The sequence below is a fragment of the Falco peregrinus genome, chromosome 14 (assembly GCF_023634155.1).
Source record: "Falco peregrinus isolate bFalPer1 chromosome 14, bFalPer1.pri, whole genome shotgun sequence".
In the NCBI taxonomy this organism is placed as follows: domain Eukaryota; kingdom Metazoa; phylum Chordata; class Aves; order Falconiformes; family Falconidae; genus Falco; species Falco peregrinus.
In genome coordinates this window covers 25571724-25598731 of record NC_073734.1, presented here as the reverse complement: position 1 = coordinate 25598731, position 27008 = coordinate 25571724, and the positions used below count along the sequence as shown (strand labels likewise).

At 49.6% G+C, this 27008-nt stretch overlaps 2 protein-coding genes across 2 annotated transcripts in view; both read left to right on the top strand.

Annotated features, from left to right (window-relative positions):
- The window catches only part of EDC4 (enhancer of mRNA decapping 4), a 35593-nt gene extending 12532 nt beyond the window's left edge, over positions 1 to 23061 (top strand). Inside the window, exons 10-29 of the mRNA XM_055818694.1 lie at positions 67 to 162; positions 1190 to 1292; positions 1758 to 1938; positions 2683 to 2755; positions 3204 to 3295; positions 3950 to 4146; positions 6374 to 6462; positions 7277 to 7430; positions 8107 to 8570; positions 10234 to 10335; positions 11328 to 11480; positions 12862 to 12898; positions 13869 to 14049; positions 15990 to 16145; positions 16901 to 17016; positions 17678 to 17843; positions 19044 to 19230; positions 20482 to 20701; positions 21407 to 21570; positions 22659 to 23061. Coding sequence (XP_055674669.1) covers positions 67 to 162; positions 1190 to 1292; positions 1758 to 1938; positions 2683 to 2755; positions 3204 to 3295; positions 3950 to 4146; positions 6374 to 6462; positions 7277 to 7430; positions 8107 to 8570; positions 10234 to 10335; positions 11328 to 11480; positions 12862 to 12898; positions 13869 to 14049; positions 15990 to 16145; positions 16901 to 17016; positions 17678 to 17843; positions 19044 to 19230; positions 20482 to 20701; positions 21407 to 21570; positions 22659 to 22851 — 3124 coding nt within the window. The 3' untranslated portion in view covers positions 22852 to 23061. The remainder of the gene's footprint in view (positions 1 to 66; positions 163 to 1189; positions 1293 to 1757; positions 1939 to 2682; positions 2756 to 3203; positions 3296 to 3949; positions 4147 to 6373; positions 6463 to 7276; positions 7431 to 8106; positions 8571 to 10233; positions 10336 to 11327; positions 11481 to 12861; positions 12899 to 13868; positions 14050 to 15989; positions 16146 to 16900; positions 17017 to 17677; positions 17844 to 19043; positions 19231 to 20481; positions 20702 to 21406; positions 21571 to 22658) is intronic.
- A 730-nt stretch (positions 23062 to 23791) lies between these two features.
- NRN1L (neuritin 1 like) lies at positions 23792 to 27008 on the top strand. The gene is made up of 3 exons (XM_055818422.1): positions 23792 to 23920; positions 25906 to 26065; positions 26158 to 27008. Exons 1-3 carry the CDS (start codon positions 23863 to 23865, stop codon positions 26420 to 26422), a joined length of 483 nt encoding a protein of 160 aa, XP_055674397.1. The 5' UTR covers positions 23792 to 23862; the 3' UTR covers positions 26423 to 27008.

Genomic DNA, 27008 nt, shown 5'->3' with positions numbered 1-27008 from the left:
TTCTGTGAAATGTCCATATCGGAAGGACCATATCTTTAAGAGAACTTGTGTCTGTTGTGCTTGCAGGGTTCCCTTCTGGAGATTTCTCATTACAGGAGCAGATCAGAACAGAGAACTGAAGATGTGGTGCACTGTGTCTTGGACCTGTCTGCAAACTGTCCGGTAGGTGTTGGTGTGCCAGCTCCTGTGAAGGGTTGGGCTTACTTCGAGCAGTGGATTGTAACAAAGGTCTCAAATTCCAGGTATACTTAATTTACAAAGGTGGTCCTTGATCTCCGAAGGAGTCTACTCTAGCCCCAGGTAGAGGCACCTCCTGTGCCAGCCTGACCTGTGTTGAAAGCTGTCAGGGCTGTGGCAGACTGTAAGGTCGACCTTCAGCAAGGCCGGGGAGGTTGATACTTCATACAGTCTCCTTGGTGTTACTGAGACCTGTTGTTTTTGCTTTGTTCCATAGAGTATAGACATACCTGCAGCATGAGGAGAGGCATTCCAAAACTGCACACCTTGAGTGCTTTCTTCTGTAAAAATAGTAGATATTCAATGAGCAGTCTAGGATCTTTTCCTATTACTGCTTTTTCTGATTTAAATTATGAGGAGCTGTTATGTTGACAGAGCTGAAGCAATTGTACAGGGATTATTTGCTGAGCCGTATAGGTCCAGAAATTCAAATTCTGCTTTAGTCCATTTCTTCACTCAGCTTATGTTCCCTAATTTTAGGTTTCTGCTGGTGGGTCATGGCCTGTCTGATGACATGAATGCTTAAGGCCATATCTGAATTGTCCTCTTAAAGCAAGAAGAATATGGCATACAGCCGAGTGCTGCTTTTTCTGCCTCATACTACAGAAGGTCAAAAACCTGTAGAAGAGTTATTTTGTTTTGGTGGATTTTTGTTTTTAAATCTGTAGCATTGGCTTTTGTCCTCCTATGAATGTGGGACATGTCATCTTTCATATAAATGTTCAGAATCCATAACTTAATCCTATTGTGTGATCTCTCTGCTGGTCTCTCAGCTGAAGTCAGCACTGATTTCTGCAATGATGTTTTAGTTCTAGTGGGTGGTTGCACTGTAATATGGCTGTAAACTTTTGAAGATACATATTTTTTTAAATGCAGATTCATAGCAGTTGTTCTAGTTGTGCTAATCTACCTTGCTTTCTTCACCTCCCGTCCCTCTTATTTATGGATCTAGCTTTTCTCCTGACATCTTCAGCTCCATGAGTATTCTTCCCAGCCTGAAAGTCTGCCTGGATCTCTCTGCTGAATATCTGATACTGAGCGATGTCCAGAGAAAAGTAGGTGGTTCATTTTGTTGCTGGCTGTGTGGGTGATGGTAACAGGAGAAACGGCCTTCTGTGTGGCTGGTTCTGCTGCCTAGGTCTAGGATTTGCATGTTAATAGCTAAAAATGTAGAGATTGGCCTCAGCTATTTCACGATAAGATGACAAATGTAACAATTCATCTGATTAATCCTGAGGAGCCTTGAGCAGTGTCTCTCACCCTTAAGTAAAGCTCTCATTTGGAGACACCTGTGTCTGGCACAGTAGGATTGAGTTCCTGATCAACATTGGCTCAGATGGGAGTGTGCTTATTGTGGTTCTCTTGGGTGTTCTGTTTCAAATTCAAATGGCCCAGACTTTGTTCCTCGTATTATTTCCGTTGTCCCAAACCTAGTTCAGGGGCTAGGCTTTGTAGCCCACACACACATATACATGGTCTGCTCTGAAAGCCCAGTGACTTACTGTTTCTGATCCTTCCAGGTTTTGTATGTGATGGAGCTGATGCAGAACCAAGAGGAGGGCAAGGCTTACTTCAGCTCCATCTCAGAGTTCCTCCTCACCCACCCAGTCCTCAGCTTTGGCATCCAGGCAGTGAGCCGCTGTCGGTTAAGGCACACTGAAGTGCTCCCAGCAGAAGAGGAAAATGACAACTTGAGTGTGGGTAGGTGATGAAGAGAATTGGGCTGCTGTGAGGTCAGGATTTCTTTCTTTGATGGTTCTGGCTTTCCTAAGAAAGGCCGGTCTCTTCTCCCAAGTAACAAGCGGTAGGGCACTGATACGGGTAGCAAGTCAGGAGCAGACTGCGACTGAAACTTCAGGTCCCTGATTGGTGCTCATGTGATTAGGACAATTTGCATAGGAATGCCAATTAATTTTTTTGTGGGGAGTGAGGTTTATCTTTTCTTGTTGGCCTGCTTAGCTTTGGTGAGACTGGTACAGGGTACTGAGTGAATGTTGTCAGTGTTGGCTGATGGGAAGTCATCGCAGAGTTCTTCATAACTATAGTTGTCTACAACCGGGAAGGATGTTTGAGCCCTGTTCCGAACTTCTGTTTGATATAAGCTAGTGTGTCTCCAAATATATCCAACTGGTCACTGCAACAGCCAGTCGAGGCAGTTCCAGACCTCAGCTTCTTCCTTTTTACCTAGTGAAGTATCTTTTATTCTCAAGCCCCTCTTCCTTGAGGCTTATTTGGCTGGATTACAGCAAATGAGATTGTTGTCACACTGAAAAGTAAAGGGAGTGTAGGATATGTTTTTTCCTTATCAGGGCAAATTCGCCTCTGAAGTGGAGAAGTTACAAAGCTGTATCATGCTGGTTCTCTGCTAGTTCATTTGCTATGATGGTTTTCTAGTACTTTGCAGTTCCCTTCCAACTTCATGTTTTACTTTTGTCTCGCTTCCAGAAGGTGCTCAGGGAGCTGGGGCTGTTGAATCAGCAGCAGGCGTGCTGATAAAACTCTTCTGTGTGCACACCAAGTAAGTACGTGTAGTAGCTACCATGGGCAGCTGTCCATGGCTGTCCTAATCCTGCACTGACCTCTAGAAACTTAACTTACAGGTTCCTTTTGCTTGTAACAAAAATTACTTGGACCCATAGAAACTTGTAGCTGTGGTGTGTTCAGTGTTGCCATACCAGGAAGTAGCCTTGCATGGTACTGTGGCAAGCTAGTAGTATTTTTGTTGCCATGAGTAAGCAGTGACTTAAGAGTTGTGCTCGTGCTTAAGTGCTGAGGAAGCATCTTTCTAATACCCTGGGTGCCAGAACTGGGAGATGCAGCTGAATGAGTATCAGCTTCTCCGCTTCTGTTTCAGGCAGTAAACTGTAAAGCATATTCCAAGAGAATTGGTTCTGTGAAGAGAAATCTCAGTCTTAGAGTTCTTTCGGTGATTCATAAGCTAATCAGAGATGCCTGTTTTTTTGCAGAGCCCTACAGGATGTGCAGATTAGATTCCAGCCTCTTCATAGCCCTGACATGAGTGCCTCCATGCCTTCCCATGGCTCTCATGAGGAGTTTGGTGAGCATTTGTGTTAAATTGATCTTCAGTGTTGCTGAGCCTTTAAAGGTTGTTGCGGGGGTAGCAGGAGGGCAGCTGTAGGTGCCTCTTTGTAATAGAGTGGTGTCATTGCATAAAGAGTTCTGAATATGGACTGGCTACGAGGCAGGCCACCTGACTAGAGCCTGGTATAAGTATGGAGCACGGGGACATGTTAGGCTAGCAGTGCTAATGCTTTGTGCATGCTTGAGTTCACCTTCCTAGGTGATTTGGCACTTGTGCCAGGAACTTGATGTTTGCCTCTTGTCAGGTGGAAGAGATGAGAGTGACAGCAGAGCTTTGGGAGCAGAGCGGACTGGGCTGCATGTAGTGTGCTTTTTCAGTTTATTCACCATTCTGGGATGTGGCTGTTAACTGGCCTTGCGTTTAGGGAAAAAAGGAAGCTTGGATCACTTATTATCAAAGCCTGATAAAATCTACTCTTTAGCCTACAAGAGTAAGCATAACACAGGATTTGCTTTCTCCTAAGCTTTGACTAGGATGTTGCAGTGGTTTTGCTTGGTCTTTTTGGAATCAAGTATGGCTGGCAATGGCCTAAGTTTGTATACCTTGTGGAATTAAATCTTCAGCTTTTGGGGAAGATCCTGTAAATGTTTTATATTTCTCCTTTGAAAGCCTTTCCAGACCACATGGCTGATCTGAGCACAGAAGGGCTGGGATCTGAAAAAGGATCGGTGCATGGCTCTCAACCAGACCTGCGGCGCATTGCTGATCTGCCTGTACCAGCAGACTTCCTTTCTCTCTCAAATGATGCCAAACCTAAGCTGATGACTCCAGATGCATTCATGACACCAAGTACATCTCTTCAACAGGTAACCAGAGATCAGCACTGATATTGGTGGTACCAGGGGTGGGTTTGGATTTTGATACTTTTGGGAACTTTTTCTAGGCCATAGTAGCTGATAGGCTATGCTAGCTGAATGCAGAGCAGACAGGAAACACTGTGCATGTGACCAAACTTAGTAAAGACACGCTGGCAAATCTGAAATGCTAGGCTGACCTAAGCTTGTGTTGCAAGTGCTGTGTGTTGCTGCAAAACTGCTGATGTAGCTGTGTTGTGTAGAAATACAGGTTTGCTAAATAACTGCGTTTACGCTTGGAGACTGCTCTTACTGGTTTACCTGTGGTGTTTGGGGTTTTGATAGTAACTACAGTGGAAGACAATATGCCATCTCTGCACATCCTGTCTGATGGGATCTTGTGGGGAATGCATGCCAGAAATGATCAGGTAGGTGGAAGGGACTGTAACATCTTCTGCATGAGATCTGCAAATTGTTAATCCAGAAGCTTGGTGGGTTTTTTCCGAATCTAACACAGCAGACCCTAACTTGTACAGAAAGCTCAGGGGTTTTGGTATCAGGAAGCATGTGAACCATTCCTTAAGATTTGGAGATCTCTGCAAAGGATAACAGCATGTCTTGGTGAAGATTCATAAGCATTTAGTCCTCAGTGGAGCTCTGATAGAGCAGTCAGAAAACATATAATTCGTCTTAATGCTCCATCATGTGTGTGGCCAGCACTGCTGGGCATTTCCAGACACTGTCTGGCACTGACACTGTGCATCTGTCTAACTCAGTGCAGGTTTCTGCTCCCCTTCTTGGCTATGCCAACAAGCAGAAGTGCAGGAGCTTGCTGTTTCTTGGCCACTCTGCATCCCAGTGTCATAATAGTTTGTCTTAAACCCACTCAGATATTGTTGCTTTGTAGCCTGCTTCTGTGCCTTTGTACTGAATCGCTGTACTGGATTTGTAACTCTGTAGTTTTCTCCATGTGCTTTTAGAATGGGAGTAGACATAAATTAAAAAGTATTATTTAAAGTGCATCCTTTCAGAAAAGTGATCTGCAACTTAATGACAGGGTGTGTATTCCAGTGGTGAGAAGCTATGTTGTTTGTTTTCTTTGCCTCCCTGTGAGAAATTAACTGTCAGCAGTTATTTGCTGTGCTGATACAGTTCTTAGAGGCAAGGAGGAGAGTGTGAGCAGCACTCCACGTACACATCATAGGGCAGGGCTTCCCCCTCCAACGCATGGTTGTCACCACAGCTTGAGCATGTACTGGAGGAGCCTGGATGAGGATAGACAGCAGAGGAAGATGTGCAGAAATGGAGTTTATGCTGACTTGACTAATGAGAGTGAGCCACCCTGGTGACAACTTGGAGAACAAAGAATAAATTAAAATCCTCCTAACGGTTTTAATGTTGCTGGCAAAGTTGCTACATGCAGGAGTTATTTTTGTGCCTGAGGGTGGGTAGCCTTCCCAATGCAAAGATGTCCCAAAGGAGCAGAAAGATGGTTGCACATACTGTTTGCTACAAGGAGCACCTTATTCTGTAGTTTAAGCTGTTTAGTTTAAACCTGGCACTTCACTGCTACCTGCTTCATGGCAGGCTTTTTCCTGCTGGACCCAGGACCTGGGAGCACTGTAGGGTGGACATCGCCCTGAGTTCAGTCTCTGCTGTAAGCACTGTCAAGTGTAAGAAGCCTGGCCACACTGGCTTTCCCAGCTGAGCACTTGTGTGTTTATCTTGGTGTTCTCTGTAGGTGTTTTTTGGTAGCCAGAAGCAGTAGTGGGGGCCAGCATATCCCATGTGCTCTACACTGCTAGCCAGCTAAGCTAGAGGCATGATACCTCTTCCTGTGCATTGGAGCATTCTACTTCCATGCATCAGTCCAGCAGTGCAGGACCTAAACCCTATACAGACTCTGGCCTCACAAGTGGCAACAGACCTTGACCAGAGCAGTCAAGGTCAAAGAACGAAGTGGGGACCTAGTGCAGAGCCCTGCAGAGTGCCACTTTGTTTTGGGAGAGCAATTCCTCAATAAAAGTAGTCATGGTCCACGTGATGAGGATGTATTGGGGTTTGCCTTTGACCAGCGTCTAAACACCCTAGCAGTACAACTTGACCTATATTTTTTTTTTTCTATTCCTCTTCACCGAAGACTCTTCAGCAGTTCTTTTGGAGCCAGCGTTCTCAGGTGACGTTCTGCTGTTGGACTCTTCTGTCACATCCCGACAAAAGACTGTGTGTTTTCTTGCAGATCGCTGTATCTCCAGGCAGCAGTGTTAGTTCCCTGACTGCAGTCACAGCCATGAGTAGCACTTCTGTCGCAGACGCCTCCATGCCCAGGTAAATAGCATGTATGTTAAAGAATATATCTGCAACTGAGCTGATACAGCCCTTCAGGGTGGCGTGGAGCTGTAGTGTATCTTGTAGGAGAGGAGACTGTAACCAGAGTTAGAAACTGGCCTGAGTCCCAAAGTCCCTACACAGGCAACTGTTTGCATCTCTAATGCAGCTTTTGGAGCATGCCTGTTGTCATTCAAGGGGCCAACAATAGTGTTTCATTTGTGCCTCAAAGGGTTTCTCTTACTGCATCTCAGTTTTGTTGCTTTACATGCTTCTCCCAAAGGGCTGTCATTGTTTACAGGTAAGAGAACACTGCAGCCACCAAGGACAGGGAGATAATTGGGACTGTTAGGAAAAATCTTACTAGTGTCACTAGTGGGTTGGGCTGCCTAACCAGTGAAAACTTCACTTTGGGGGGCTGGGAAAAGGACAGAGACCTGTCCTGTAGTGTCCTCGTTCTCCCTAAACTCTGTACAGTGTGCACTGAAAATATAACCGGTCCCTTCTCTCACTGACGCTTGGAATTCCAAGAGATTGCGATGCCCCTCTCTTTTTGTGTTTTTTGATTTGGTGGGTGGGTTGGTTTTTTTTGTTTCCACCTGGTATCTCTTTGGGCTGGATGGGGACTAGGAGATGCAGGTGTTAGTTGACAGGGAGTAGCTGACTGTGGTGGAAAAAGCAAGGGCTTGAAGAACACTAGTGAAGTTTGGGTTGGGCTCCTCCTTTGATCCCGTCTCCTCACCTCAAGTGTTTGCTGCAGGTCTGTATCACTGGGTTGGCCTGCTTGATTTTTTTGTCTATCTGTTTCTTGCAGGCCATCAGAAGACTTGACCGTGAGCCCCAAGATGCAGCTAGACACCAGCCTCACGCTGAGTAGCAGCAGCAGCAGCCTCCAAACTAGTCCTAGGAGCCATTCAGTTATTATCCCAGGCCTCCCCGACAAGCTAACACCAAAGGCGCCTGTTCCAGTAAGGCTCCAAATGCTGTTCCCTTCCTCCTCCTTGTGGGCCAAGGGACCTCTCTGTGGGCCTATACAAGCTGAAATTAGCCTTACTTAGATGATATTAACAGGGCTAGCGCCTGCCCTTTGGAAAACACAGATGCTGGCACTGATCTGCAGCCAGGTTTACCCATGTTAATGGAACTTGACCGTGTGTAAAACAGTTGCTGAAGACTAGACAGCTCTAGCTTGTGCTGTCGTTGTCACTGGTTGAACATGGTCAGCCTTTGTGTTAGGAGACAGTGCTACCTCGAAAGGTTTCTTCCTCCTTGTTGGTCTGACAAGTCTGAAACAATCATTTCCCATTCCTCAATTTTTCTTTCCAGGTGTAATGTAAAACAGGTTATGACCAAAGCTTGAAATTGAAATAAACTTTTCAGTCCAGGAGGTACTCAGTGTTAAACGTAACATTTTTCCCTCAAAGAGAAGGGATCCTGAAGCAGAGCAGGGAGGTAGAACTGGTGTTACATTTTCTCTTGGAAGTGTGTTCAAACTAGCATCAGCTGAAGTGTGTTGTTAGCACAGGGGTCACAGGAGGAAAGGATATGGCTGGCTGTTTCCAGAGGTGGTTGGTGTAAGATACCAGGGATTCTTGGGATGTCTCCACGTTACCCTGAAGGCTCTTATTTGATTTTTGTATTCAGGTCACACCAGGAAACCCCTCTTTAGCACTGGAACTGCAGGAGGTGGAGCCCTTGGTGGTCCCCCAGGCGTCTCCCACCCGTGAGCGCTCGCCAGACGTCATTTCCTCTGCTTCCACAGCTATGTCCCAAGATATCCCAGAGATTGCTTCCGAGACCTTGCAACGTAGCTTTGCAGCAGCTCCGTCTGGGCTCCCTGCAGAGGTGCTGGAGCCCAGTCACCATGCAGACAGTATGGCATCTGCTGCCTCAGCCTTGCATTTGCTGTCTCCGAGGAACCGGCACAATTCAGAGCACAGCCACCACTCTTTGGACATGCCTCCAGTGGAGGTGGACAGACTGAATGCTCCATCGTTACTGGAGACTGCTTTAACTCAGGAAAATGCATCTTCTGACAGTGTTGTGAGTCAGCCATGGCCAGCAGCTCCTGACATAACCAGAGAAACTAGGAACAGCATGGCAGACAGGTAGGTAATCACTTGGGTTTGTCTTGCTTAGGGCAATTTCTTTGCACTTGCCAAACTGATAGCTTGGTGAAAAGCTCTTGAGGTGTGATTAAACCAGAGCAGTCCTCCATCCCTCCTTTCCTTGGAGGATCTGGTGATTCAGCCTTCCTGCGTGCTTGGTCTGCGTATGCTGTGTCCTGAACTTCCTAGGCCAGCTCTAACAATTTCTGCTCTCTCATATCCCTTGCAGCATAAAGGATCTCTGTTAAGAAGGTGAAAAGTCTGCTTTATTGACCTTCTTGTTCACCTGGGAATGGACAGTTGAGATGGGATTTTTTTTTTTTTTTTTTTGTAGTCTGGAAATAAAAGCAGTACAAGCTAAAATCTGCCCCAGGGTGATGCGTTCCTGCATGTTTTTGATGAAAGGAGTCAATTGGCACATAATTGACAGGTTTAATTATAGCTTAATTGTATATCTCTCTTCTAGGATTGGCTCTGTGCAGCTAGCTTTTTAAATAAAGTGCTTTAAAAGTCGGAAAATGAATGGCAATATCGCTTTGGAGTAAGCATGCAGAACAGTGCAACATCACATAGGCCTGCTTACCAGGAGCAAACTATTACACTGGAGCAGTGCTAGGATTCATCACAGAATTGGTGTCCCTGTCCTGTAGTGGGACAGGAACAGCGAGATACATCTGGTGTCTCCAGAGTCTGTCCGGGCCAGCACTGTATGCACCATGACAGCCTGCAGATACCTTCCTTTTCAACAGGACTAGCAGGCTGAGAGAGTTTGAGGGACAACAATGATGACCCAGGGCTGTTCTCTCACATCAGAATTGCAAGAGAAAGGCCTCACCTTGTGCCTCCACACCTGAGGATGCTGCTTTAGGAAATGGTCTCAATTCTGATGGCTCTGGGGAGGGCACCGAGGCTCTGTCTCTAAGCAGTGTTTTTGCTTTTGCTCATAATTTGAAGTTGAGAAAATGCTTTTATAGGAGTTCGCAACTCCCCTCAATCCCGCTCTGTCTTTGAATTCTTCAGGACTTCTCATAGCAGAATAATCAGGTTTGATATCTCTGGATCTGAGAGGGGTTTGGGCTGTTTTTTGTGGGTTTTTTTTACATTCCAGCTCAATCAAGCCATCAGCCTAGGTGAAAGTAACAAGTACTCACTTCTGTCTAAAGATCTTCCTGCAAGCTGAGTTCAGATACACCTAGTTTACAGCTTGGAAGCACATGCAATTTGCTTTCAAATTTGCACGCTTCCTCAGACACTTGAAAGAACTGAGAAGCACTGATGACTTTTGCCCCAGTGATCAGTATTACTTGAGGAAAAACAAACTGGAGATGAATGCTATTCACTGAAGTATGCTGTACTGCCCATTTTGAGTAGTGGCTTACCTGTCTTGCATGAATGTCTGCTTGGGGATTGTTCTTGGTTATGCATAAAGCATGGCTGAGCTGCTTCTCCCTTCTTAAGGCTCCTGGGAAAACACATGGAAAACTTTTGAATGTTTAGCACTTCTAAGCAACACTTGCTGCTTTCTGGATCCATGCAGATAGTTGTGAGTTTGTTTGGTTTAGACCTTCTATCAGGATCCCTCATGAGAAGTGGAGTGAACAAACATCCAAGCCAAATGATACTTTCATGACGGTATTTTCTGGGCTTTTTTCCCCTCCTCTAGCCCAAGGGATGAAGTTGAAGAAAAGCACAAGAGCTCTTCCTATCATCGACACAGCTACCACCTGCTGCAGCATGACAGCCAGGATGCTAGTGCAGAACAAAGGTACCAGAGTGCTCAGCCCCCTCTCTCGCCCTGCATGGACTCAGTTCAGGCTGCATTCGTGCTTCTGCCCCCAGCAAGCCTTCACGTGTGGGGTGAATGTCTTTGCTTTGTCTCCTGACTTCATGTGTTTATGCAGTCCAGCTTCTTCCGTAATGTTCTGATGACTTCAGCTGATCATGAGATTGGCCTCTGAGCACTGTCAGATTTACTTTCTGTAGGGAAGGGTTTAACTGTGCTGTTCCTAAGAGTGGATCAAGCTTGGTTTATTTGCCAGTGAAAACCTATTAAGGGATAAGTTTCCAAATACCGTGCCTTAAATAAGGTAGTGAGGGTATCTAAGGAGTTAGCTGCTTGCTTTTGACACCTTTGCTCCCTCACAAGCCATCCTAAAGTTCTTGTGGGCACATTCTGTGTGCCTGGCAAGCTCAGCTCTGTTTGACAGCTGTGGGTTCGTTCATAATCCACACTTAAATTCAGACTGAAACGTGCAGTCTTTGTTGGATGGCTGGTCAGCAGCTGAAAGACTCCAAGGTACCAAGGATCACGTACTTCCTAGGCTCAGCCTGAACTCTGTTCCCATAATACTTGCTGCATTAAGTGCTTTCTGTCTGTAAAGCTGTAGGGAGATGCTATGCTCGAGTTCCCTGCTGGGTCAGCGTCACGTCCTAGGACTTATGTGCAAGTGTGTGTATGCAGTAAGAGCAGGCATCATTCCACTGCACTGCCTGAGCCATAGTTGTCCCTAATGCAGAGACCCTTCCAGTCTTGTTACGCAGTGCTTGAGCTCAGCCTGAGCAGACCTGGATGAAAACAGAGCAGCATGTGCTGAGCTCTGTGGAGGTCTCTGTGTTAAAGATCAATGTGGCAGGTGTCCTTAGCTGTGTGACTGGCCACGTGTGGATGAAGAGCAGAATGTGAACTCCCTCCCTTCAGTGAAGGCTAACACTGTCCAGTATTGCAAGTGATGTCTCTCCCCTGCTGTTCCTTCGTAGTGATCATGATGATGAAGTCGCAAGCTTGGCTTCTACGTCAGGCGGATTTGGTGCCAAAGCGTCTACGCAGAGGCTGCCTGTGAAGGACTGGAAAGCCAAGGCATCACCCCGGGCTTCCCCAAAACTAAAGCGGAAGGGCAAGAAAGATGACGGGTATGCCGGGCTGGCCAGAGTACAGGTGGCTGTGGGACCAGCTGTGCAGGGTCACAACCTCACATAGCCATTAGCAGTGAGACCAGGGTCTGAGGTTGGGCAACAGCCAAGTGCTCCCAACCCTCACCTTGTTTTGCAAATGGCAGTAACCCCACACTAAGTGTTACTGGTTACTCGGACTCTGACTGCCACTCGGGGATGTGGGAGTAGGTTCTGCACTATGTTTCCAGCTGGGAATCAAAATCCAAAATACAGCCTGGGCTTCGGAAGAATGTGTGGCAGGTAAATTGCACATTGTGGGGGGACACTGGATCCATTTGTTGGTTTCAGTGAAGGCTCCATTGGAACTGTGATGCTGTGAGTATAGCTTAACATGGCCTCCATTTCTAATTGGCTTCTGAATGCTGGCACAGTGCCCTTGTTTGACAATATGTATCATTTGTTACCTGCTTGCTGCCTTTGCTGTTTCTAAACGTGCCCATATGCATGTCTTATAACTGAAAACTGATGACTGGGAAGGTCTGCCCAGAGCAAGTTAGACCAACCTGTCTGCATTAATGTGAGGAGAGCAGCACAGCTGCACAGGGCACTCTCTTCTTGTGTTCCTGTAGCTTCGTGATTTGGATCTCTAGCTGTGCAGATTACAGCAAAGATGGCCTATGGCATTACGTTTCTTGTTGTGGTCCTGTACTATGGCGCCCAGAAGCTCTTAGCCTCTGAAATGACTTTCATTTTTCCTGCCTCAGTCCTTTTTAAGTTGCTGAATGGATGCTGTCTGGGAACAACAAGCATTTACTTTCCTTCTCGTAGCATTTGAGTATTCACATATCTGTGACTTTGATGGAAACGTGCGATATTAGTGGATCAGTTCAGTGTTTTTCTTTATTCTGCTATATATGCTGGAGTGCATAGTTTCTTCACCTTGAGAACTGGAATCATTCTAGATGATTTGAAGCTCATTAATTCTATATTTATTGAATGGGCACTTGGTTTTTCTTTGTGAAGTATTGGGAGACCTTCAAAAGCTGTTTGGCAAAGCCTTCTCTGGCTTTGAATGTGGACAAAACTGAAAAATCGGTGTGCACTGTTCTTTGTAAGGGTCCTCATTAAGACTTGGTTCAAGTCTCCTCCCTACCAAGGGACCAGTCTATAAGGACCTTCAGGGCCTGGGGATAGTGCAGTTGATGGAGTCACAATGCTGCAAGGGCTGGGATTTCAACACCTCCCCATCGCTCTTCGTGTTATACAAGGCAAAACAGAAGTATGAGCTGGAGTGTAAAATCTGAAGCAACTGTAAAATGTGTGATGTGTTTTAGCAGAAGACTTGGGTAATAAGAGCAGTTAATTGACATAATTGAGTTACTACTATTTTTATTTGCAGGGATGTGAACCAGTCACCAAGATCATCTAACAACCAGGTGAGTCAGAGCTGCTCTACAATCCATCCCAAGGGCATGATGCTTCAGCTCTGTTTACTGTCTGACTAAAGACCTGAGAGAAAATTCATCCCAGTTCCTTGAAGCCCCTGCTGTGCCCAAGCAGGAGCAGGCAGAGGTGCGGCTGTGCTGGGGCTTGGCATTACTCTGTTCTCTGACTCACACAGCAGAGAAGGAGCTGCTCCGTGCTGTCCAGACTGATGCTTCCTTCTCACCTTTGCATATCGATGTGCATTTCTGTGTTCTCACAAGCCCTATATCTAAGATGCTACCACTCATTTCCTCTTCCCTGCCAAGATGACTCGCATATGTTGGCAGCAGGGTAAACTGTTCCCAGCAAAGTAAGGGTCAGAGTGGGACTGGCTTGTTGGCATTCCGTGTCTCTGTTGATAGTAACTTCATATCTGGCAGAAAATGCTCTCAGCTGCGTTGCATACACTTCTTAAACTGTCCTTGATATGTGTGTGCCTCCTTCAGATACTTTGAGCAGGTGAAGAGACAACAGTTATAGATGTATACTTCTCCGGTTGTTTGGTTGTTCATAAGTAAGTGGAAAGAGCTGAAAAAGTGTTCTAGGAAACCTCCTTCTTACTCTACTGATTGTACAGCTCTTTCATAAGTGTTTGAGGTCGTTATTTACATTTGCAGGCCTAAACATACTCTTCTCAGTACCTGGCCAAAAGTGAACAGGATCTTTGAAGGGGGTCTTGAATCTAAGCAGTTAATATTTTAAGCAACCATTTATGAATTGCATGTAGAAACTTCATGTACCTTGCTTTATCAGTGTATTTCTTGGGACAAAAGTCTTAGAAATAGAAAATGAGGCCAGCTTAATGCCTGCTTTGTGTATTATGCTTCAGTGCTAGGCACAGGGGTTGACTTAATGCCCTGCAGAAAGCTTGACTGACCTCCGATCCTGTTAGACATGAATGCCTGTCCTCTCCACACATAGGTGACACCAGAGTTCCAGGACGAGCTGATGTGCATATTGAGGAGCCAACAGCGGGAGCTCTCTGACCTGCGTCAGAACCAGATGGAGCTGCTGCAGAGACTCACGGATCACCTTGATGCTATTCAGAGCTCCCTTATGGGCCACGTGGAGAGGGTGATTGACTCCCAGCAGGAGCAGGAGCGTATCCTTGTTGGCAAACATTGTGTGGCAGTTGAGGAGTGGAAGGCTGCAAGGCAGACTAGAGACATGAGGAAGGCTAAGAAAGTTCAAGGATCTTGGCAGAGTCGACTATAGGTGCAGTAAAACTGTCTGGCTGTGATATAACTATTTCAGTTCCTCTCAGTCCCTTTCTAAGGGCAAGAAACTCAGAACAGAGAAGAACTGACACTTTCCTCCATGCCACTAAATCTTCTAGTTACCCATTAAGATGCTAAGTGCCACAATGCTGGAGTAGACTAGAGGTGCACCAAATACGTTATCCTGTCAGTCAGTGGCCAGTTGCACAAAAGTAATTATGGGATGATCCTTTCCTTCCTTTCCTCCTTAAGGCAAGTCAGTACTTGCACCAGAAATAGCATCTGACTGCCATACTGCATAGCTGAATATAGAATTATCTTGTCTGTACCCATATATACATCGTGTGGTCCACAGGTTCCTTATGTACTGTCTGAAAATTACTTTCTTTTGGTGTTTTCAAACCTGCTATTCAATTATTCTTATTGGATTGTGAGTAGCTGGTTCCTGTACATCTTTTGCAGCACTGCATTTGGTCATGTTCCCCAAACTGAGCAGCTCTAGCCTGTTTCATGTCTGAAAGCACTCAGCTTCTGTGACATGACAATGATTTCTGTTTTCTCTGTTAATTGGTCTTGGGTTTTCCTTTTCGACCATCAGGCTGATGTGTTCATAGGCAATTCCGGTAGCTTTCTTCTGAAGTTTGGAGTCTAGAGCTATATTGTAATATTAGAATAACTTTTCCCTATCTGCACAGTTTCGTATCTGCGCTGAATTTTGTCAGCAGCTGAATTGTCCTTTCACTGTTTGTTTTGCTGGGGTTTTTTGGTCTTGTTTTTAAGATGCACGTGCATCTCAGTGTTTGTGTGTCAGCTCCTTCAAGGAGCCTGGTTGCTTCATGAGGTATGACTAGCTTTTATTAAGCCTGGGTTTGCTCCCATGCGCTGTATTGCTATGTTCACCAATTCCATCCTGTAGAAGCTTTTTTTACCAATTTGCTTTTTATGGATATTGAGCTTCCTGGTTTCTGTAGGGTCCTGATTTGGGCTGGGAAGAGGTTAATTTTCTTCATGGCAGCTCATAGGGTGGTACATTTTGGATTTGTGACCAAAACAAGTTTGATAACTCCCTGATGTTTTTTGCTGTTGCTAAACCCTGTCCAGGCCTTGTCTGTTTCTCACATTGCTTCACCAGCGAGCAGGCTGGGGTTGAGCAAGAAGTAGGGAGAAGGCACAGCTGGGACAGCTGACCCCGACTGGCCAAAGGGGTGTCCTGAACCATATAACATTGTGCTCAGCAGTAAAAGCTGGGAGAAAGGAGGAGGAAGAGGGGATGTTTGGAGCAATGGCGTTTGTCTTCCCGAATCACCGTTACATGTGATGGAGCCCTGCTTTCCTGGGGAAGACTGAACACCTGCCCATTGATGGGAAGTAGTAAATGAATTCCTTATTTTCCTTGGCTTGCAGCTTTTGCTTTACCTGTTAAACTGTCTTTATCTCAACCTGTGAGCTTTCTCACTTTTACCTTTCCTGTTCTCTTCCCCCATCCTGCTGCAAAGTGAGTGACTGGCTGTGTGGGGCTGAGCTGCCTATGGAGGCAGTTAACCCACAATACATAGGGAACACTACTGCTGAGCTTCTTTTAGCTGTTTGGCTTTTCTGCCCCAACTTCCAGAGCTCTTCTCTCACCCTGATCACTTGTTTAGGAGCATGCTGTTCTTTACAGGAATGCATCAGCAATGTCATTAGACCTCTCTTTCACCAGAGCTGCAAACTTGCTCTTAACTCAGCTGTTGGAGGCGAGGGTAGCATCCATCTTTGTGGACAGGAGTGTTGAGAATAGAGAGGAAATCTGTTGTTTGTGCTCCTTAACGTGCCTTCTCATTAGAGAGAAGACTAGACCGAGCACTGACAGAAGGACAGCAGCGCAATGGGCAGCTCCAGGAGCATCTGTCTCAGCAGCTCTCTCAGTCCCTTTCCACTGCTGTGTGCAACCGCCTGGAGAGGACCATTCGCGAGGAGATGAAGAAGACCGTACCCCAGTGTGAGTGTTGCTGCCTAGGTTTTGAAGGTGGTTCCCTACAGCTAGCCCCGTCAGGATTGTAAGCGTGCTGTGTAAAAGTGTTGGCACTATATAAAGTAGGAGTTAGGTTACGTGAAGTCTAGTTACTGCACTTTAAATTGTTGTGGGCCCCACTGTAATCTGAGGAGTTCTGGTCTGGACAGAGTATGAGGCTCCCACGGGGGATGCCCTTCCAGAGACCATGGGTCTGACCTTCCAGTATAACCTGTAAAGTTGCTAGTTTCTGTTCAGTGCAGAAAAGCAGAAGAGGCTAATGAGTTTGGAAATGCTGAGACTCATCTGGAGCAAACTTAAACTTGTCTTTGCCCTTCCTTGACATACTGGCAACAGTCCATGTAAGGAAACATTCAAAGAAATGCTGGTGGGAAAGCCTTCTGCAGCCATTCATGTCCACCCTTCTGCTTGAAGCAGGGCTGCTCACTATTATAGATCAGGTCAGCTGTGACTTTGTTGGGGCAAGTCTTGAAAACCTTCAAGGCTGGAGATGCCATAGCCTCTCCAGTGACTTCCACAGCTGTACCACTTTCCCAGCAAAAATTTTTTCCTGATGTCCAACCTTGGCTTCCCAGGGCAGAGCTTGTGACCATTGCCCCTTGCTGTGTCATATTCAAGAAGAGTTTGACTTTTTTTTTTTTTTTTTTCTTCTTCTTTTGGGGTGTTGAAGTGGGACTCTAGGCTTAAAGGTGCAGCTTTTGACATGTCCATGTTGTGCCTAGGCATTTCCAAGAGCATGGACCCTGTCGCTGGCCAGCTAAGTAACACTATTGCTGCCAAGCTCACGACTGTTGAGGGGACCCTGAAAGAAAGTATCACCAAGCTAGTGAAATCAAAGGTAAGGAGAACCAGACTGTAACTTTTCCTGGGGACATTGGGTTGTCATCTGTCATCTGGGTAGCAATTCCTTACACCTCTTCCCCTCACCTGTATCTCCTGGTAAGGTTAGAGCCAGTGGTCAAAGCTTTTTCCTGGTCTCATCAGGAGAACAAACTTGTTGGATACTCCCCTGCCCACTTTGCTTCATTAGCCCTTTCTTTCATTTACCAAGTTGTTAATTTTCTACTAGAGAAGAGTTTCTCACTACAGCCAGGGCTTTTAGGGCCAACTCCTTCAGCCAGGTTGTGAAAGTTTGAGCTCCCCGCTCCATTCTGCATTCGTACTTTATTTAAGGGAGCAGAAGCTGGTTATGTACTTTTGCAGGGAATGGTGGATTGCAGGAGGGAAGCAGGGGAAGGGGAAAGGAGCCATGCCTGACTGTGCCACCTTCGGGAAATGGTGACGCTCTCAGGCAGCCGCTCAGCAAGCAGATGTTCTGCCTGCTGTGGTCATGGTGCAGCCCAGTCAGTGGAAAGAGCTGAGGGAATACACACTTGTGACACCGGGCTGTCCTTATCTGCTGTGGGTGTGTTGCAGGGACCAACAGTGTTTGTTCACATCTTTAGTCTGCAGCAGGCTGTTGTTAATTTCCTGGAATCTCTTCTGTGTGCGCTTGTAAGAACCTTACAGATACCGTGGTGAGGGCAACAGCCGATACCCTGCAGGGGCCGATCCAGTCAGCTTACAAGGAAGCGTTTCAGAGCGTTGTGTTGCCAGCCTTCGAGAAGAGCTGCCAGTCCATGTTTCAGCAAATCAATGACACCTTTAAGCAGGGCACACAGGAATGTGAGTAGGTTTTCTTTTGAGTTTTCTCTGCACAGCTTATTTGCATTAGTGGCTGACAACAAGTTGGCCTTAGGTCTTTGCCTTTCAGAGTTTCACCGGTAACTCTTTTTAACCTCTTAGCCTGTCTGCGTGCTCTGTTTCACACTTGGGCAACGGAAGCAGAAGTGAGGATATTTTTGTGGGTGGTGCTGCAAGAACAGGGCTTCATCTCTGGTCTTCATTGTCCATGCAGCAAAACATTTGGCCTCATGCTGTGAATCTGTGACTTCATTTGTTGAGTAGTGAAGCCCAGCTGTAGCATTACCCCATCCCTACATCAGGAAGATGACTGATGGAGAGGGTAGCACTTCTACAGCTAGGCACTCAGCTCGGAGGGGTGATGAGTTGGGGAAGGTTTAGAGAAGGGTATGGGGGTGATCGGAGGTTAAATAGTGGCTGAATGGCATAGGCCTGGTCAGGCTGGAAAGAAAAAAAATAAAGAAAATTGTACACCGATGCACTGGAGAAGATCTTTCCTGTTCTCAGGCTTGGGATCCAGTTCCTTGGCCTTCTGGGAGGCCAGGCAGGTGTTACTCTGCAGAGCTGGTTTCCCAGGGGGGCTGAAGTTGGCTAGTGCTAGCCCAGTGAGTTCTGTTGTCCATAGATCTGCAGTGTTTCCAGCTGTTGTTTATTTTGCACCCTTCCTCTTCCTCATAAGTCTTCCACAAGTACATATAGCTCACATTCTTCTCCCTTTCGATCAGACCAATTCATAAAATATTTTAAAATGCAGCTTTTTGATGTCTGCAGACGCCTTGTTCAAGGGTTTGGGGTATTTTTTGCATCAGAAGTATTCCTCCTTTTTCTTCATTGGCATTGAACTCCATCACTAACGCGGATCACAGTTCACACTGTGTATGAAATAAAATAACCTCACTCCCCCCTTTATCTTGCCTTGAACAAAGAATGCCTCTAAAGGTCTGTCATAAGAGGACTCGTGGCTTTGTTGCTGGGTCAGGTAATCCTGCATAATGGGGAAGCTGGAAGCATGGTTTCTAGGTTAGTGTAATGCAGCCCAAAACAAGGCTTGTGTGTTCACCAGGCTCTCCGGCACTCGTACGCTGGGTCAGTAATTGTTTCTGCTGGAGAATGTGTACAGCCTGGCAGCTGGATTTCTGCAAGTACCAGCGGCACAAATGTCTTCCTCTCTGCTTGTTGCAGATATCCAGCAGCTTGAGACTCACTTGAAGAACAGGAAGGTACGAGAGCAGGAGGCCCGGGACCCGCTGCTGAACCAACTCCGACAGCTCATCACCACCTTCCAGAGCACCACGGAGCAGCTGGCTTCCACTGTCGCAGCCAGCGTCCATGCTGAGGTGCAGCATCAGCTGCATATTATCGTGGGCAAGTAAGTTGACAGCTGGGCTTGTGGAAAGAGATGTCAGAGGTATATATGTGTTTGTTAACACAAACCTCACCCTGCTTAGTTGTGGCAAATGGCTTGTTTCCATGAGTACGGCGGGGCTGCTTGTTGGCTCCATGCAGTGTCACCGAGCACGTGAGCGGGTGCGCCCAGTGCTGTGTAGAGCACCACACGGAGACTGCGGAAGGTTTCTAACATGCTGTATCGCTGCTGCATCTGGGAGCTCAGGACCTGCTTCTCTTAGGGTCCCGCGTGTGTGCTGGAGGACAGAAGGACCTAAGGCAGCCCATAAGCACACTCGGGTCTGAACGCTTCCTGAAGATCATTTTGGAACAGGCCTTCTGAAGGCTTTTCTTCTTGACTCTGTGTCCTTAGGCGTACCAACAGTTTTTGCAGGTTACTCTGTCCTCCCAACTGCTCTTGCAGCAAGTCGTGCTTGGCCATCCCAGTGGTGCCTTCAGCACATACACGCTGTGAGGCTGGTGGCAGGTTGCCAGGCACTAAGATTGGCTGGTGGTCACCTGGGGGCAGAATGCCCCTGTCTATTTTAAGCCACTAGAGCATATGTCAGAGCATATTGGGGTCTTCCATGCAGATCAGACTTGCCAGGGAAGGCTACCAGAGTAAATTCTGGTCTTGCTGCATGGGCTGTGCTTGTTCCCAGGGAAGTCCTGATATTCTACCTGCAGAAGAGCAGGTTTGATGCTTGGCACCCTGTGTAAGAGGGGAGGATCTGGGCCTTGGTGGGAGAGGTGTAACATGCAGCAGCAGAGCCTGCACTGTGAACTGGTCTTCTGTGGAAAAGTCACAGGCTCGGTTAAAATGTGTTCTCATTCTGAAGGTGTCATCTGCAGGCTAGGATTCTGCAGTCAACAGATCGGATGTAGGAAGCTGGGCTTGTTTGGGGATAAACCTACAGCTTTAGCCTTGCTTGTAAGCCAGAGACATTAAAGATTTAAAATGCTATATAATGAGAGACTTAGTTCCCTGAAACACCACTTTCCCGCACAGAATCCTAGCATCTTCTGCATGCACCCTGGGACATTGTGGTGTTGGCCACAGAGCTGCCTTGTGCAGCATGTTTCCAGTGCCTCAGAACCATTTGTGTTAACCCTTTGGGAGCCACACTACAATAAGCAAGCAAGCCTGTGTTTTCTTGCTGGTACAAGCTTTGTGCAATGTTGTCCCTCAGCTCTTCATTTTCAGAGTTGCCTTGGGCTTTTTTTTTGTTTTTAGCATGCAGGAGTCTATTTTGGCCCAGGTGCAGAGAGTCATTAAAGGAGAAGTGAGCCTGGCTATGAAGGAGCAGCAGGCAGCTGTCACCTCAAGCATCGTCCAGGCAATGCGCTCAGCAGCCGGGACTCCGATCCCCTCTGCTCACTTGGATTTCCAGTCTCAGCAGACTCACATCCTTCAGCTGCTCCAGCAGGGACACCTCAACCAAGCTTTCCAGCAGGTACCTAAGTTTCCAGCAGTGGGCATTGCTGCCTGTTGGGGGACGGAGTGGGGGGAGAGGGGCTTCTTGAGGTAGAGACGTAAACCTACAACAACTTCTGCAGGAGCTGACTGAAAAGACCTGTGGCAGCGGACTGTTTGAGGGGTGCTGTTGCACTCATGCAGGTCAAGCCATGGAAGTTCCATGTTTCAGTGGTGGTGCAGTTTCTTCTTCCCTGCCCATGCCCTGTCAGGACAGTGTCAGTGCTCCAGTAAGCCAGAGTGTTTTGCGATCAGCAGTGGCACGTGGGGCACGCCTGAAGAGCAACAGCTTCATAAGCCTCTCTGGGCAGATCTACCAGCTGGGGCCTGACCTTGCCTTTGCCTTTGAATATGTAGGCAGATCCGTTTGAGCTGCTGCAGACAGACTCCTCTGGGAATGGTAGCAATGCCATGCCAGTGGGCTGGCACGGGATGTAGATGTGGCCCTGCTCTGTGCTGCCAACTGTAACCTGCTCCCTGCTGCCTGGTTGTGGTCTGTTCAGCTTAGAACAGACGCAGGTGTCCTCAGAGTGTAGACTGGGAGAGGGTTTGCAGAGAATTCTGCTCCCAGAGGAGGCTGGCAAGCCATGAAGCTGTCCCAAGACAGAGGGCTGTCTCTGCTCTGTCCTGTCTCCCTCACCTGCCTGTTGTTTCCTCTGCATTTCTAGCTGTATCTTCCTTGCAGGCTCTAACAGCGGCTGACCTCAACTTGGTTTTGTACGTCTGTGAGACTGTGGATACTCAGCAAGTATTTGGCCAGCATCCATGCCCACTGTCCCAGCCTGTGCTGCTCTCTCTCATTCAGCAGCTCTCCTCGGATTTGGGTACTCGTACAGAACTGAAGTTGAAGTGAGTATGATCAGAGTGCTGGGTCTGAACCTATGCAGACCAAGGAACAATTCCCCTGTGGAGGCAAAAGGAGGGATAGTGCCACGTTTCCTGGGCAGTTTAATATCCAGAGTGACTTCTCCCTGTCCTCAGTTCTTAACCCATCACTGGACCTTGCGTCAGCAGTTTCTGGTTGTGACTGCCACAGGTTTGGTGGAACGTGGCAGCAGGAGCTACTGGAAGTCATGTCTTGTTAGATGTTCCAAGCAAAGTTTGTGTGACAGAATAGTGACTGTGCTGATACTTGCCATGAACATTTTTAGTGAGCGCGTCAAAACCCTGTTCTCTGCCCTAAAAAACTTAACTTGTTACAGTCAAAACCCGCAGGTACCTTGGCCTCTATGGAAAAGTGACTTGGAGTTTTTTAATGCAAGTTAACAATAGGGATAAAGCAAGCTAGAAAACCAGAAAAGGAGCTTTACAGACGAGCTGCTAATTAGAGTTAAATTTGCTGCTGTGAAGTTCAAACTGGTCTGTTAGTGAAAACCTAACCTAATTGCAGTGACCACATTGCTTTACTTGGGTTGTGGTTTCAAAGTTTATGGCTCCTCTGAACTTCAGAATGGCTTGTTGGTAAAATTCTTGCTCTTCCCACACCCCTTTCTGGGTAAGACATTGGAAGAAGGCCTTAAATACATCCCTATGTGAAATTAGCCTCACTGGTGAGGATTTTTACTTCCAATAAGTGATTAATTCTGCTAAAAAGACATCAAAGAAAATATCTAGTGCTGTGACCAGGCATGGCCTGTGGCCAAGTGCCACCTCCAGCACTGCAGCGTGTTCTGGCTTGCCATTGTGCCTGGTTTAGGCAGCCAGCTTGTGCTGCACATCCTGCAGGCTGAAAGCTATAGGCTGCCCTTATGTGTTGAAGAAGAGATAAGTGAACTCTGCTGTGAGTCAGTAGCATTTATTTTCTGATGGCTAAACATACTGCATTGAGTTTGGGTGGATGGTGGAGCAGAAATGCGCATCTTCCTTGCTGAAATGAACTGAATCGGAATGGGATTGTGTGTTGGGCTTGGTTCTAACCCTGATCTCTCCTCCTTTAGTTACTTGGAGGAAGCAGTGATGCACCTGGACCACAGTGACCCCATCACCCGAGACCACATGGGGTCGGTCATGAACCAGGTGCGGCAGAAGCTCTTCCAGTTCCTCCAGGTGGAACCCCACAACACGCTGAGCAAGCCTGCCCGTCGTCTCATGATCATGCTTCAGGGCCTGGTCACCCCTGGCATGACCTAGGAGTTCCTGGCTACCTTGTGGGCTGCTCCGTGGAAGCCCACCAGCAGCTCCAGTAGTTACTAACCACGTATGGCTTGTGTTAAGAGCTCTTGCCAGGAAATCTATCAACGTGTGTGTGATGTCTCTAAGGCAAGCGCCATCTGTGTATAGTCCCAAATAGTCACTGAACGCTCACTTGGCTTATTTTTCCTAAATAGCCTCTTTTTGACAGAGTTAAGTCTCTTCTTCACCTGCCCATCCGTCCCCGAGGCCTGGCTGGCAGTCCAAGTCGCATTCGGTAGAAGCTGGTGGATGTCTGAGCCCTCTAGTTTGGCATCTGCCAAGGGCAGTGGGGGCCGAGTGCTGAGCCAGGGGGGCTGCCGTGCTGGCCACAAACCAGCACCCGGTCCTTGGTCGGGGACTCGAGCTGTGCCTCCCTCCTGGGTGATGGGCTGCGGGGCAGGAGGGGGGTCACACCCCGGGCTCTGCGCGGCTGCCATGGGGGCTCCCCAAGCAGGTGTGGGCAAGGGGGGGCTGTATGTGCCCCCCCGGGGCCGCTGGGGTGGTGCTGGGGGTCAGGCCAGCCGGGCAGCAGCCCCTTGTGACCATCAGTTCTGTTGTGTGTTGGAGCATGTCCATGGTTCAGGCGTTGGTTTTGATTTTACACCAAGGTTTTTCTTTTTGTCTAAATTTTGAAATTTTGGGTTTTTTTGAAATAACATTAAAAACAGTTCAATAAACAACTTTTTGAGAAAAAAAAAAAAAAAAAAGCAACACCTCCCCTGGGTCCCTGCTTCTGTTGTGCCACCCGGGGGTCAGGAGGAGGTGGGACCGGGTAGGGCGCGGGCTCCGTCTCTCGGAGGGCGCAGACAGGAGCCGCCCGTTCCGCTCCCCGCGGCGCAGCCCCCTGCCCCTGCCCGCTCGGGGGGGTGGGGCGGGCCGGGGCGGGCCGGGGGCGGTGCGGCGGGGCCGGGGCTGCCGGCGGCGGCGGAGCGGGGAACACACGGCGGCGGTGGCGGCGGAGTCCGCACCATGGACCGCGGCTGGTGGCGGCTGCTGGGGGTCGTGTGCTCGTTGTTGCTGCACCTCGGTGAGTGCCGGGGGCGGGTGGGAGCGGGACTTCCGGCCGCGGAGCCCCCGCGCCGCCTCAGCCCACTCGCCCCGGGGCTCCGCGATCCGGGGCTGGGCTGTTGGGACCGGGGCAGCGCCCCGAGCCGGCCCTGGCTGCTGACCCCAGGCTGCTGCCAGCTGCCCTCGCCCGGGGAGCACCCAGCAGCCCTGGCACCGGCGTGTCCCTTCCACGCTGCCCCGGTGCTCCCAGAGCCGAGGAGGGACACGGGGGGCTCCAGGCACGGCGCGGGTACCCCGCGGCATCCCTGCCGGAGGAGGGGTGGGGGCCCGGGGGTGCCCCGGGGCCGGCGCTGAGCGGGGGACGAGAACAGCCCGGCCGGGGCGGTTTCCAGGCTCGGAGAGTGGGTGATGGCTCAGAGCCGTCCCCAGGCGCGGGGCGGCTGCGTCGGCACTGGCTCGGCTGCGGGGGCAGCGGGGGGCTGCAGCGCGCTGGGGGCTCCCTGTGTGCCTCTCCCTGGGCTCCCTCCCCGGCCGAGCCGGGGCAGGTTTTTCCTCGTGGTTTGGCCACGGGGTAGCGGAGGCGATTTGCCCTCCTGGCTTCTCCTTCCCGGCTGCCTTGTGCCGAGGGACCGGGGCGGAGGGGAGGGTCGTGCCGGGCGTTAGGGGAGCCCGGGGGGCCGAACCGCAGCCTGTGTCGGGGACCAGCCCCGAGGGAAGGCACCTGCCGGCCGCGGCCGGTGTGTCCCTGCGCTGGGGAAGATGCGCTTGTAGCCCAACTGGGTCAGAAGAGGAACAATGGATCCCCCTTCGGTGCTACCTGCGACATTTGTGACCCACATGGCTGGTGTCACCCCGAGACCTTCCTTGGCGATATGCTCGGGGAGGGGGGTGTCTCGTCGTGAGCACCCGCTGAGCTCCATGACGGGCTGGGGTTCAGGCTCGCCCCGCTGTTAGTCTCGGCCACGGCCCCTTTGCTCGGGGCCTGGTTCCAGGGGCACCGGCGTGGGATGCCAGCGACACGGCACACGGCTCCCTGGAGACATCCTGGCTGCCTCAGCAGCCACCGGGCAACTTTCGCCTGCTTCTGGGGTCACCTTCCCACAGGGATCCCTCCGGGACTGTCCTCGCCTCGCGCCTTTTAAGCATCCTCAGCTTAGAGACCTCCCAGATGCACACCCCCGCGCTTCCAAAAGTCTCCCAACCCCTGTGACTTGGCACAGGAAACCCACCAGCCCTGCGGGACCCCAGGGGCAGAGCCGAGGACTGCGCGGTGTTTCCCTGTCACCCAGCCACACACCAGCTCTTTCTGGGCGTCCCCCGGCCATGGATGCACTCGCAGTCATCCCCAGCACATCCCGTCACCAACTGTCCTGTGGCCAGCACGGGGGTGTGGCCAGTTCCCGTGGTGAATCCTTGCGGAGCAGAGCAGGGAGCTGGGGCTTCACAGAGTGAAACAGCCAGAGTTGCGCTTGTGCCTCTTCCTTTTGTGCTTTCCCTTTTCCCCCTTTCCATTTTTCCCCTTTCCATGTTTCCCCCTTCCCCCTGCACCTTTTTCCCCTTTTCCCCCTCCCCGTTCTCTCCCACTGCAGAAGAAGCAGGTACTCCAGCTTGACAAGCCTTTGCTTTTGGGTTTTTGGTTGTTTTTTTTTTTCTGTTGTAGTCACAAATTAATCTTTGCTGTTAGGGGATAAAAGCCGGGACAGATGGCTCTGGGGAGAGCCCGGGAGGCCGCGGCGGAGCGGCCAGCGTGCCGCGCTCCCCTGCAGCTGATGGCAGCATCGCTGTGGGGTAATTGCATCGTGCCACGTTGGGCTCCTGGGCCAGGAGCAAAGGCTCACCCCAAGTGCCTGGGGAGAAGGATGCCAGGAGTCTGGTGGGATGCGGAAGGGGGGTGCCAGCCCCTCACCAGATTTTGGAGCCCGGTGACAGTGGTGCACCCCTGAGCCGGGCAGGTGATGGCCATGGGGGAGTCCATGAGGGCTCAGCTCTGTCTCTCGCCTGCAGCCACCAGCCAGGAGCCCATCAGCATGGCGGGGAAGTGCGACACCATCTACAAGGGCTTTGCTGGCTGCCTCATCAGCCTGGGGGACAGCATGGCCCAGAGTGTTCGGCAGCAGCAGGAGGAGGGCGGGGAGGAGGCACAGGAGCTGGACACCATTTGCAAGTGAGAGTCCCCATCCCTGTTCTGATGGGAGCTGCTGGGATGGCTGGTGACCTGCCACCAGCGGTCCCAGCCACTCCTGCCCATCTCCCCAGGTCCTGGGACGACTTCCACACCTGTGCCAGCGAGGTGCTGTCAAGCTGCCCTGAGGAAGCAGCCGCCATCTGGGAGTCGCTGCGCCAGGAGTCCCGCAAGATCCAGTTCCAGGGGAACCTGCAGGAGCTGTGCAGCACCCAGAGAGGCCTGGCCAGTGCCCGCGGCTCACCAGCTGCTGAGACCAACCACGCCACGCTGCGGGGCTCAGCCACCCCCCTGCGCCCCCACCTGCTGGCCCTGCTGCTGCTGGTGCCCCGGCTCTAGCCCTGCATGCCCGCGGGGTGCCCAGGTGATGCTCCGGGTCGGTTCCCCAGTGCTGGCCGGGCACAGACACCTGTGTTCCCCGCCGAGCCCATCTGCCCCTCAGGCATCCCTCGCAGGGCACAGTCCTCTCCTGCAGCCCTTCAGATGGATTTATATTTATATTAAAAAGACGCTTTTACATTTCTCCCGTCTCTCTGCCATGGGATGCCCCTCACGCCCTTCCCAAGCTCCAGATTTTCTCTGGGGATTGGAGAGGAGATGCTGCCTGGACCAGCCCCCAGGGGGGTCGCCATGGGTCTCTGTGGCTCTGTCACCCAGGCACATTGCCTGTGGCTGTGCTGGGCCCCAGGGAGAGCTGTACCGGGGATTCCCACGGCTCTGCTGCTCCCTGACAGCAGCTTTCAGGGCTAGGCATGAAGGATATTCCCTTTAGAGGTCAGTCAAGTGGTTTCTTTATTTTAAAGGGCATCTTAGAAAAACATGGTGCATGTATTTCTCTTTTCTTTTTGACAGCCAACAGCTTGTCTGATGGGCAACTCCAGTGGCATCAGACAATTTTCTGAAAAAAATCCTATTTTCCATCCCT

Excerpts from the sequence above, each read along its gene's own strand:
- NRN1L (XM_055818422.1), top strand. The coding sequence starts at position 23,863 with ATGGACCGCGGCTGGTGGCGGCTGCTGGGGGTCGTGTGCTCGTTGTTG. Across the intron at positions 23,921-25,905 it reads CTCGTTGTTGCTGCACCTCG|CCACCAGCCAGGAGCCCATC; the intron begins GTGAGTGCCGGG and ends TCTCGCCTGCAG. Across the intron at positions 26,066-26,157 it reads GAGCTGGACACCATTTGCAA|GTCCTGGGACGACTTCCACA; the intron begins GTGAGAGTCCCC and ends CCATCTCCCCAG.